At 44.2% G+C, this 12029-nt stretch overlaps 1 protein-coding gene across 2 annotated transcripts in view; it reads left to right on the top strand.

Moving 5' to 3' along the window:
* The first annotated feature begins 3595 nt into the window (after window positions 1–3595).
* CHIC2 (cysteine rich hydrophobic domain 2) overlaps window positions 3596–12029 on the top strand; it is a 38816-nt gene continuing 30382 nt past the window's right edge. For both annotated transcript variants that reach the window (XR_012915077.1, XM_012761770.3), the window contains exon 1: window positions 3596–4080. Coding sequence is in view for 1 of the 2 variants with exons in the window: in XM_012761770.3 (XP_012617224.1) it covers window positions 3962–4080 (119 nt within the window). In the remaining variant the exon portion in view is untranslated. The remainder of the gene's footprint in view (window positions 4081–12029) is intronic.

Genomic DNA, 12029 nt, shown 5'->3' on the forward strand with positions numbered 1-12029 from the left:
AGTGATCCTCCCACCTCGGCCTCCCAGAATTGGTTCCATTTTAGGATGAAGAAAAGGAAGCTTAGGAAGTTGAACCTGCCTAAGGCCACTCAGCTAGGCAGTGACGAAACTTGGAGGCTTTTGATTCTAGGAATATTTGTGTTAAAAGCAACAGAAGACCTGCCACCTCCTGAGGCCCTGAGGCTTGATCCCGTTTGGTTTTGAGCCATTTGGTCTGCCAGTGAGCATGAAAGTGTAAAGGGGACGCAGATGGAACGGGGTCTATGGAGGGGGGGTGCAAGGGCACTGTGCAGGGTGTCGGGGAGCCCCTGAACACCAGGGAAGAAGATACTGAAAAGCGTGGGTCTCCCCCAGGGAGGAGCTTGGGGGAAGAGTTTGACAGAAACTAGACCCTGAAAGGTCGGGGTGGAGTTTGGAATTATGATGTCAACTGTCATAAGGGAAATATTTAACTCATCTTCCCTCATCCTCTTGGCCTTGTTCCCAGGTCCCACACCCTTTGGCTGGCTCTGACAGGTTTTTCAGAACAGGAAAAAAAAAAAAAAAAAAAGCAGCCCCCACCTGACACTCAGGCGGTGGGAGTTACAAAGGTGTCTCTGTTAAACAGATGTTAGAATAAGAACATTGCTCCCACAGAACCAGTGTGAAGGTAAGGGTGAGGTTCTCGCTGTCCTCCGGAGCCTAATTAACTCATGATGTTCTGGAGCCTAATTAACTCATGATGTTCTGGAAATAGCGCTAGTAACAAAATATCTCAATTCGGATAACATGTATGGAGCTCCTTCTCTGAAGCCAGAACTGTGTGGAAGGTGCTGGAGACTTGAGGAGCCGTGCGTGGCTTCCTCTGCCCTTGGGAAGTTGTCAGCTAAGTGATACCGTAGACACTTCGGTGCACCGGCCCTTTGTCTTGGCCACCGTTTCTGCATAAAAGTGAATTCTCAGCCAGGTGTGGGGACAAGCCCGGGACATGCTGACCTTCCTTTCTCTTGTTCCCTTTCCTGTCTTCCCGTTTGCAGAGAGTCCTTGAGCTGAGCCGAGTGCAGCCACTGGCCTCCTGGTTCCTGCCGAGAAGGAAATCCAGGAGCTTTGGCCACCCCGTGCCCTGAGTTAGAAGCATTCAGTAGTCATGTGGCCATGAGAAAGCTACATAGCATCTCTGAAACTAAGGAATAAAGTATGGCGGGGCGCGGTGGCTCACGCCTGTCATCCTAGCACTCTGGGAGGCCGAGGCAGGCAAATCGCTCAAGGTCAGGAGTTGAAACCAGCCTGAGCAAGAGCGAGACCCCGTCTCTACTATAAAATAGGAATTTATTGGCCAACTAAAAACATATATAGAAAAAATTAGCCAGGCATGGTGGCGCATGCCTGTAGTCCCAGCTACTTGGGAGGCTGAGGCAGGAGGATCGCTTGAGCCCAGGAGTTTGAGGTTGCTGTGAGCTAGGCTGACACCACGGCACTCACTCTAGCCTGGGCAACAAAGTGAGACTCTGTCTCAAAAAAAAAAAAAAGGGAATAAAATATACCCTCCTTGCTTAACTCACAGGCTCTTGGGTCAACATTAAATAATATATTATGCACGTGCTTCAAAAACCGTAAACCATTACATAATGCAAAAAATTATAGCGATCCTCATAGAGGTCATGAGCTGGATGGATAGAGGTCATGAGCTGGATGGATCGCCTACTATCACTCCATATTTTTGTGTGCCGGGCCCATTCTAAGCACTTTGAAGACGCTGATCTGTTTAATCTGCTGAGCAGCCCAGTGGGGTAGGTACTATTATCATCCTCCTTGTGCACACGAGGAACAGAGGCGAAGTCTCTTGTCCAAGGTATTTGCATAGCAGGTGGCAGGGCCGAGATTCAAAGCCAGGCAGTGAGGTTCCAGAACCCACTGTTGACCACCAGACCAAACCACCTCCTGTGTGCCCTGTTAGCACCGTCTGTATACCCCCATGTGAGCACCTGGCAGGGAGTTACAATCGCTTGCTTTGATGATCGATACGCTGTTGGGAGGCAGGGACTGTACCTCATTCTCTCTCTCTGTGTCCCTCTCTCTCTCACATGCACACACACACGTGCCCAGTGCCTGCCTCATAGTTGGGGCTCAGTGAATATTTGTTGAATGAGTAAAGGTCCTCTGGGGAAGTGTGTAGTAAATCTTAAACATCTGCTGTGTTTTCCTTCATCTTTCCTTGGTTAACCACGCTCCTTCCCCTCCACTAATTCCGGCGGGGCCTTGTTTGGCATGTCTCACCGTCCCCACTGGCCTCCTTTGCACTCTCTCCACCCCAGCAACGACCCAGCTGACGTGAACTGCGCGGACGTGAGCACTGGACTTGGAGGACGGTCTGGCTGGCCCTGGGTCCAGCAGGACTGTCCCACTTCCCCCTACAGGACTCGCCTCAGGACCCCATCCCTGTCCCTGTACCGTTCGTAGGCCTGGGTACCGTTTTGACTATGAAACCCAAAGTGACCCCAAGTGACCTTTAGGCCTTTACTAGGTAGGTAAGCAGAATTTATTAGCCTTTTCCCTTCCTTCCCTTCCATTTCCTTCCCTCCCTCCCTTCCTTTATTTCTTCCTTCCTTTTCTTTGTGGGAGGAACATAGTAAGAAAGGAAAAGGGGCCGGGTGCGGTGGCTCACGCCTGTCATCCTAGCACTCTGGGAGGCCGAGGCAGGCGGACTGCTCGAGGTCAGGAGTTCGAGACCAGCCTGAGCAAGAGCGAGACCCCATCTCTACTATAAATAGAAACAAATTAATTGGCCAACTAATATATATAGAAAAAATTAGCTGGGCATGGTGGTGCATGCCTGTAGTCCCAGCTACTCGGGAGGCTGAGGCAGGAGGATCGCTTGAGCCCAGGAGTCTGAGGTTGCTGTGAGCCAGGCTGACGCCACGGCACTCACTCTAGCCTGGGCGACAAAGCGAGACTCTGTCTCAAAACAAAAAGAAAGGAAAAGGGACACCTAAGGTTTTAAGGGAAGAAAAGAGACTCCGTTTGGTGGGCAATATGGAATCCAGAGAATTTATCAGTTTTGTTTCCATAGCAGGACTACAGTGAGATTTCTTGTAAGCAAAAAAATAAAAATAAAAATAAAAATAAAAAGCCCGGGCCGCTGGCGTCACACGGAGGACTGTCCTCAGGGGCGGAGGGACTCGGTGGTGACCGAGACGGCGCCCCGCAGCCAGGCCGCGCGGCCCCGCGTCTCCTCACGCGTCAGGCCGGCGAGAGGCCAGATTCCCATGTCCGATAGACCGGCATCACGCGCACCGGCGACTTTCCGTCCCCACCAGGGGTTCTGTTTTCAGTGGCTTGTTCCGGTCAGAGACGACTTCTGGGGAACTAACCGGACGTCCCCGCTGGGCGCCCCGAGTCCCGCTCTCGGCGTCGGGGTCACGACCCCTCAGCGCGCCGAGCCGAGCCGAGCCGCGCGCGCTGGAGGGCGGGAGCGCGCGCCGCCGGCCGGTGGGGAGCGGAGGAGCGACGGCCGCCCGGGAGCGCGCGAGGCCGCACGTGCGCGTGCCCGCCCGCCCGCTCGCTCTCTCGCTCCCCCAGCCCGCGCGCCCGCGCGCCCACGCGCCCACGCTCGCGCCCGCGCGCACTCCTGGGAAGTCTCGCGAGGCCGCGGCCGGCTGCTCCCGCTGCGGGTGGCTCCGGCTGTTGCTGTGGTTGCCGGAGTTGCCGCGGCGGCGGGCGGCGGCGGCGGCGCTGGCGGAGGTGTCGGCCCCCGGGCGGATGTTGACATTGTGTTGTTGTTACTGCTGGTGGTAATGGCGGCGGCGGCGGCGGCCCCCCGGACCCCGTCGCGTCTGTAGCCGGGGCGGAGGCAGCCGCGAGCGGACTCGGCGGCCTCGGAGCCGGCGGCGCCGCGACTCCCTCAGCCCCGCCGCCCCGCCGGCCCGGCCCCGCGCCGGCCCGCAGCCAGGCCCGTGTGCGCACGGGGAGCCGGGGCCGCAGGATGGCGGACTTCGACGAGATCTACGAGGAGGAGGAGGACGAGGAGCGGGCCCTGGAGGAGCAGCTGCTCAAGTACTCGCCGGACCCGGTGGTGGTCCGCGGCTCCGGGCACGTCACCGTGTAAGGCCCGGCCGAGGGCGGGCGCGGGCGCGGGGGCGCGGGGGCGCGGGGCTGGCTCCTCGGGGGTCCGCGGTCCCTGGCGGCTGCCTGGCGTCGGGGGCCTCGGGGAAGAGTGGGCGACCAGGAAGTGCGAACTTGCGTTATTTTCGTTTGTTTAGGTCCCCGAGGTGGGGGCAGACCCTGCCCTTCCTCCTCCACACGCCCCTTTTGGCAGGCCCTGCAGGCCCGGGCGAGGGGACGGGTCCCCGCGGGGCAGGCTTCCCTTGGGGTCCGCTCTCCGGGCCACCGCCCCTTCAGCTTCGGGGTGGAAGTGCGTGCATTTCTGAGGGGCCCCCCTCTTGTTTTGTCGCCCGGTTATACCCTTGTGGTTCTCTGTGCTTTTGAGCCTGGTGACATATGGCCCAGAGGCCAGATCTGGGCCCGGTGAGACCCCAGTGACAGTCGATCCTGAGGTTCACTGTCGTGTGTGTGTGTGTGTGTGTGTGTGTGTGTGTGTGTGTGTGTTATGTCACCCGGACCCACAGGTCTTCTCACTTTTTGAACAGAGTTAATTTCCGTGGGACTAATGCAAGTTCCTGTAATTGTCTATGATAAAAAAAACATGCAGATGGACATTCATTTGAGATATGCAAAAGATATGTGTACAACTTTTTTTTTTTTTTAAATCAACGTGAGGGACACAAACTCTGCTCAGGTTGCTGTAGACCTAAGTTCTTCCTTGGGGCATGGACTCTAGGATGGCCTCTTGATTTGGTAAGGGTTCCAGTAAGTCTGGCTGGCAACATTAAAGGTCCAATATTATTCAAACAACAAGCAACGAGAGCTTTTCTGAAAGGTCATGACTAATAAAGGAATGCGAAGACTTGAACCAAATTGTGAGCTGTCCGGAAGCAGGAAGTTTTGTAATGTTTCTCTGAGAAGTCCAGAGTTTTGATACTGTTTCAGTTTAGATCGGCTGTTCAAGTCACAGATTAAACTTCCAGACTTGTCGAATATCTTTGCACTTTTCAGTAAAATAAAAGCAAGTCCGAGTATCTGGAACAATTTGCATTATGTTTTGGTATAGGGTGAGTGGGCTGTGCTGTGAATAACTTAGTGAAACTGTAAGACTTCTTATTATAAGATTGTCAGCAGAATCCTTTCATTTTTCAGTACATAATATGACCAGACGTGTTGTTGTTTGGGTATGCTTATGTAATACTTTGATTTCTTTAGCACCTGTTAGTTTATATTCAGGTGACTTAAACAGGGTAAAAACACTGCATCATTGCCACCACAGCACCATGCCAAGACAATGGAATTTATCACCACAATGAGAGTTTCTAAATGTTTTATCATCATTAGTTTCATGAAGAAATATAACTGAATATCAGATATTAAATTTTTAACACATATCACAGAACTTTTTTAGTCTCATAACCCACCATTCAATTTTTAGTTTGACTTTCCATTGTTTTAAGCCTAAGAAGTATGTGGGTGCTTAGAGAAGGGATTTCCAAACTTTTTCAGTGCTATCTACCTTTCCCACTACTTTCCTCATGTCAAAAAAAAAGCTGGCAACATTTTGTTATTTAAAAAGGTGCAGCTATAGTTGTAATGTTTATTCGGTTTACAGAGAAGAAAAGCTAAGCATTTGGTTGGGTAAACAGAAAATATAATAGGCAAAGTGCACAGAACCAAATAGGTGATCAGTGAATTTGATTGTAGTTGGCTACTTAGAGTGGGAAAGAATTATTAGTGGTTTTCTATCATAGGTGCCTATTAGAATCACCTGGGGAGCTTTTTAAAAAAAAAAATACCCCGTGACCCTGCCCACTCGAGGCCTAAGTGAAGGTCAAGCACTGAGTGATAGCCAAGGTCAAGTATCCAGGCATAGATAGATTTAAAAAACAACAAAACAAAACCTGCAGGTGATTCTAATATGTAGCGAGGGTTGAAAACCACTCTATTCCAGGAGATAAAAAAGGGACTATCTGCCACTAGTAAATAGTATTCATGTCTGGGCTGGAAGTTAATATTTCTGTGATCTTCCTCCACAACTTCTCTTTCCTTCCAGGAGAGATTATCTATCTCAGCCACTTCTTGGATAAATTATTTATCTATGCCCCTTCAGTTCAGATGGGGATAGTTATTATCCCTACCTTTTGAGATTATTAAGGATTAAATGAGATAATAAATACAAAGAATTCATCACAGTTTGTGGCAGTGTGCTTAATACATATTAGGCTTTATTAATTGTTCTCCTCAGATACAGTTTTCCACTTTAAGGAACATAGGTGTAAAATATAGTACTAAGAAATCAAAACTGCCATTTTCAAACCTAACAATGATGCACTTCAGTCTTATTTTTCCATTTCTAGACAACTTGTATGTGTTTAAGTTACTATGTGAAGTATTTTGATGAGAATAAGGATCTTTCTGTATTAAACACTTTGGCCTGTTTTGTGGTGACATAGGTAATGACAGGTGACATAGGTGACACAGTAATACAAAACTTTATTTTACATGACTCTGTCATGCAAAATTCTTAGGCATAGTATGCCCATGGATAGCCCAGTTAACACCTGTAAAGGTTTTTGGACTCAGTACTTATGTGTTACTATAAGTGTTCAGTTTTTCCTGCCTTTAAATGAGAAGAACTATTAAAACAATTGTAGTAAGTAAGACTGGCTAAACTTATCACTTCCCCCTTCCTTTTTTTTTTTTGACTAAGAAATTGATCAAAGTAGTCTTCCCTTACAATTTGCCAGTAAATGATAGTATAAACTGAATCATTTATAATCCAGATCAGTCTATCTGATATAGACTATCTATAGTCTATCAGTCTATAGATCTATCCATAGGTTTTTCACAGATTTAACCTTTGAGTAGGCCTTTGCAGTTGAAGATTTCTGCTCTTTTTTTTCTACCTTAATACGTTACAGTATTACTCCTACTTTTTTTGAGAAAAAAATCATTCTCAAGTGCCATGATTGGCATATCCTTGTGATGTGAGAAAGTAAGTTACCTCAATATTTTCTAGGTTAATTTTGTGGCATAGTCAGATTTTGGAGACATAGCATGCAAAATGCTTAATTTCCCTAAATCAAGTCTGCATTAATGTGGTCTTTAACACAAACATTTTTATATTAACCTCAGATCAGACTTACACTTTGTACTTTTCTCATGGTCAGTATTCTTTCTTGACATTCTTCTGGCTAAGTATTAATATTCTCTTTCATTGTTAGATTTGCATGTAGCAATATGGAGAAATCTTGTACAGAAGCATATTTTGAGGAAAGTGGTATTGGAAGGAAGGGAGGGAAGTGACAAATTTATATTATTGCATAATATTTATATACACGTAACTTAAAAGGCTTGAGCTTACAATTCAGTTAAAAGTGGATTTCCTTTTTTTGGTGGTGACTTCGCATATAATGAAGATGAGGAAAAAAGTGACTAATTAGGTAGTGTCAGCCAGATTTGTTAATATTTTTAAATTATGGCATTCTTTCTCCCTTAGAATAAATTTGTGCGAGTTGGTTTAGGCCAGTATTTCCTACCTAATCTGTCATTATAACTGACATTATTTGTTCCCATCTTACTTAATGTCCCTCCTATATCAGAATCAAACTTGGAGCTTTGCTATAGTATGCATAATCTTGACTTCTAATTTAAGTCCTGTCATAGAGCCAAGTTATTTTGCTGAGGTTTGTTTCTAATGTTATTCTTTTCTAATTTCTAATTTTCTAAATTACTGTCTCTTCATGTACTGTTTCCTGAGGTGTAATTTTTTTTTACTATCTCCACAAATAATTCCTCATCCTTTAACACAAGTTTTTATCAGTGGCTGTGGGACACCAATCTCTGCTTGTTTTTTTTTTTTTCTGCTTGTTTTTTATCTGAGATACGCTGTAGAAAATTGAAGAGTTAGAAATGTGAAACTTGAAAAAGCTTGGAAATTACTTTGGGGTACAATATAATTTTTGCCTAGGAGACATCATAAGAACACCTTAATTTTTATTGACTTTTCAAATGGTAGAGTTAATAAAAATTTGTCTGTCTTGAAATAATGTATCTCAAGATTGCTACTGGATTCTATGGTTAGCAGTAAGACCCAAACTTGATTTATCCAAATTACAGAATCCCTTCAATTAAGCAAGTTTTTTTTTTTTTTTTTTTTTTGAGACAGAGTCTCGCTTTGTTGTCCAGGCTAGAGTGAGTGCCGTGGCTTCAGCCTAGCTCACAGCAACCTCCAACTCCTGGGCTTGAGTGATCCTTCTGCCTCAGCCTCCCGAGTAGCTGGGACTACAGGCATGCGCCACCATGCCCGGCTAATTTTTTATATATATATCAGTTGGCCAATTAATTTCTTTCTATTTATAGTAGAGACGGGGTCTCGCTCTTGCTCAGGCTGGTTTTGAACTCCTGACCTTGAGCAATCCGCCCGCCTCGGCCTCCCAAGAGCTAGGATTACAGGCGTGAGCCACAGCGCCCGGCCAATTAAGCAAGTTTTTAAAACTCCATAATTCCTACCTCTTTTCCCCACCCAGCATAATATGTAAGAAATATTCCATTTTTAGAGATTTAACCTTTTTTTTTTTTTTTTTTTGAGACAAAGTCTCACTCTGTTGCTTGGGCTAGAGTGCTGTGGCATCAGCCTAGCTCACAGCAACCTCCAACTCCTGGGCTCAAGTGATCATCCTGCCTCAGCCTCCCGAGTAGCTGGGACTACAGGCATGCACCACGATGCCTGGCTCATTTTTTCTATATATTTTTAGGTGGCCAATGAATTTCTTACTTTTTTTTTTAAGTAGAAATGGGGTCTCACTCTTGCTCAGGCTGGTTTCGAACTCCTGACCTTGAGTGATGCACCCACCTCAGCCTCCCAGAGTGCTAGGGTTACAGGCGTGAACCACCGCGCCCGGCCGGAATCTTTTAAATCTCTTTCCTAGCTATGTCTGACTGCTATAAAGTTGTTAGCATTTCATTCTCAATAACATTAAGTTTTAAATGTAACATGTAGTAACAAATGCTCTTAAGTATCCTTACTCTAGTATCTTTTGTGTAAGATTTTTTGGTAATTTTTGACCCCACCAGAAGCTTTAGGAGAAGAGTCTAGGAATTTTTAGTTTTAACAAGAGCTTACTTGATTTTCATATCAGATATATTTGCAAAGTAATGGATGATAAACGTGGGAAAAGTGTGGTCTTGATGTTAAACAGATTGGTTTCAATTCTCAGATACTTCCTGATTGTAACCGTAAGCAAATTAACCTTTCTGGACTTCAGTTTTTTCATCTGCAAATCTGATAATATCTACCATAGAGGTTAGGTGTAAAATCAGAAACAATTTAATGACCTGGACCCTTAATTGGCATTCAACAAATTATTATTTATCTCATATTTTAATGTTTATCCCTGCATGCACATTATTTGGTTAATCTTTAGAAATCAATCTAAAATGTGATATACACTTTTCAGCTTTAAGACAAGATCCTGAGCATTAATCAGAATTATCTAACTGACTAGATCAATCATTTAATCAAAAGCAGATATTACCAGGTTGGTACATAGTGATGTCTTAGAGACCTTTGGTATGTTGGGTTTGAGAACTTCTCTACAATATACTTCTTTGAATTTCACATGTGTGGGCTGTTACTTTCTGTTGACCTTTTTCTCTCATTGTAGTTGATCAGCTATATTTGGAAATGAAACAACCAACCTTATTAGAACTATGTATAAAGTAAGGGAAGTTCATTCTGTGTTGAATGGAGTTGATTGAATTTTATTGTTTGCTCAGAATACTTTTTGCTTAATCTTTGACTATCAGCTGTCTTATTGAGGTTTACTGGATTTACTTGATAAGTAAATTAGCAAGTATTTATTAAATGCTCATTTTATACCAGATATTATGCAAGTCTCTGGGTATTATAGAGTTGTGAATGAAAAACATGTAGTTCTTGCCTTTGTAGAGTTTACAACTAATAGAAAAATTATATCTGAGAAAATTTTGGTGAAGGAGACTGATAGGGTGCTGTGATTAAAAGTAATGTGATTATGGATAACCTCTGTGAGGAAGGCAATGTTTAGGAAGGCTGAAGAGCACCCCAGATCTGGAGAACAGCAGACTCTTACCAAGATTTGGCTTGCCTAAGGAACTGAAAGGATGCTTGCTGTGTATTATGGCTGGAATGTAGTGAATAAAGGGGATGGTGCCTTGAAATGGGGTTGGAGGGCTCAGTAGGGGCCAGAAAGGATTGTAAAGGGGTTAGAGTGAAATTGAGGAGGTGATCAAAGCAGTCTAGGTAAGACCTGATAGGGTGTTGGTCTTTAGATAAAAGAGTTATTACAGTTCTGGATGTAAACCATCAAATTTCACAACTTTTCCTATGAGATATGGAACAACAGAGCAATGGCCCCTTTTGCTATCTGGTTCCCCAGTTGTTGTGTTTGTATGCTTTTTTGTTTCGGCTTGGTGGAGGGTGAGGTCAGATAGCTGTGATTGCCCTTACTGTTGACTAGGGACCATCTTGATGACATACTTGCACTTTCTGTTTTGCTATTAGAGGGCAGCTAGTTTGCCAAGACAGCAACATGTGTCAGAAGTGGAGAGGGCTTTCTAAAACAAGATCTTAGATTTTGAAGACCTTCTTCAGAAAGTGACACCCTTTAGCTACAATATATGTGGTGTTTGACAGCCCTCGTTAGATGGTTCATTAGATTTGAGGAAAATCTAATGTGCATTTAAAACTGAATTGGATCCACGAGAGCCAAAATGTTCTCACAAGGTCCCTGAAATATAGTATTTTTTTTCTTAAGCTTTTTTTCTGTTCTGCCATCTAGTAAATGAAGGTTACTTTTGGTAGAGTTGGTTGGACTTTGGGGTAACCAAGCTTTGTCTTTTTGATTGATAATAAGTGAGTATACTGTATATGTACCAGAGCTTCCTGCAAGAGCTCCTTGTTTTGTTCTCTTTGATCTTGCATTGCAGGTGTGATGGAACCCTTGGTTAGTTCAGTGGAGGAGTTCTGTGTACCCAGCCTTCTTTCTCTGCCTTTTCTAAACTATTCAATTACACATCTTACTTCAAATTGATATTTATTGGTAGTCTATATTATACACCAACTCAACCATATATTTTTCTTAAATGAACAGTATTTAGCATCATTGTGTTGCTCATAAGCTTTATATAAGTGTGAAGAATATTGTATTAATAAAATATGAATAAATTAGATATGTGCAAATCATTTTTCTCCTTAGGCTGGTACAGATAATTTAAAGTAGTTGAGTTAGATCAGTTGAATCCCTGTATCATTAAAAGTTAGTTAATACAGCTAGTAGCAGTGGCATGTGTCTATGGTCCCAGCTACTTGGGAGGCTGAGGTGGCAGGATGGCTTGAGCCCAGGAGTTTGAGGCTGCAGTATGTTAGGACCTTGCAAACTGCAGTCCAGCCCGGGTGATAGAGTGAGACCCTGTCTCTAAAAAATAAAAATAAATAAATTTTAGTTACTATCATGAATTTAGTAAGTATACATTTATATAACTTTCACTGGTTAATAACACATGTAATTGTTAATAATTAAAGATTGGTAAAATGCTAGTGTTAGACTATTAGAAGACTATGTATAGGGGTGAGGTTTATGATAAGAGGGGATTTTATACATGATTTAAACAATTAAGTCTTTGATTTCACTAGTTTCATGAAGGAGATTATACTTTCACAGAGCTATATGAACTCTAACATTGTTCAGAATGTGGTCACAGAATTAACAGTTTTAGACTTATTCGGGGACACATATATATGTCTCCAGCTCCACGGATTCTGTATCTTGTGGGTAGACGGAGTATACTTTGAGCTACATTTATATTCAGACATATATTGAGGCAACCAGATAAATTTAAAGCATGATTTACATACATAAAGTCTGTTAATTTCTTCCATAATTATGACTACATCTCCAAAAATA

Source organism: Microcebus murinus, chromosome 26 (assembly GCF_040939455.1).
Source record: "Microcebus murinus isolate Inina chromosome 26, M.murinus_Inina_mat1.0, whole genome shotgun sequence".
Taxonomy (NCBI): Eukaryota; Metazoa; Chordata; class Mammalia; order Primates; family Cheirogaleidae; genus Microcebus; species Microcebus murinus.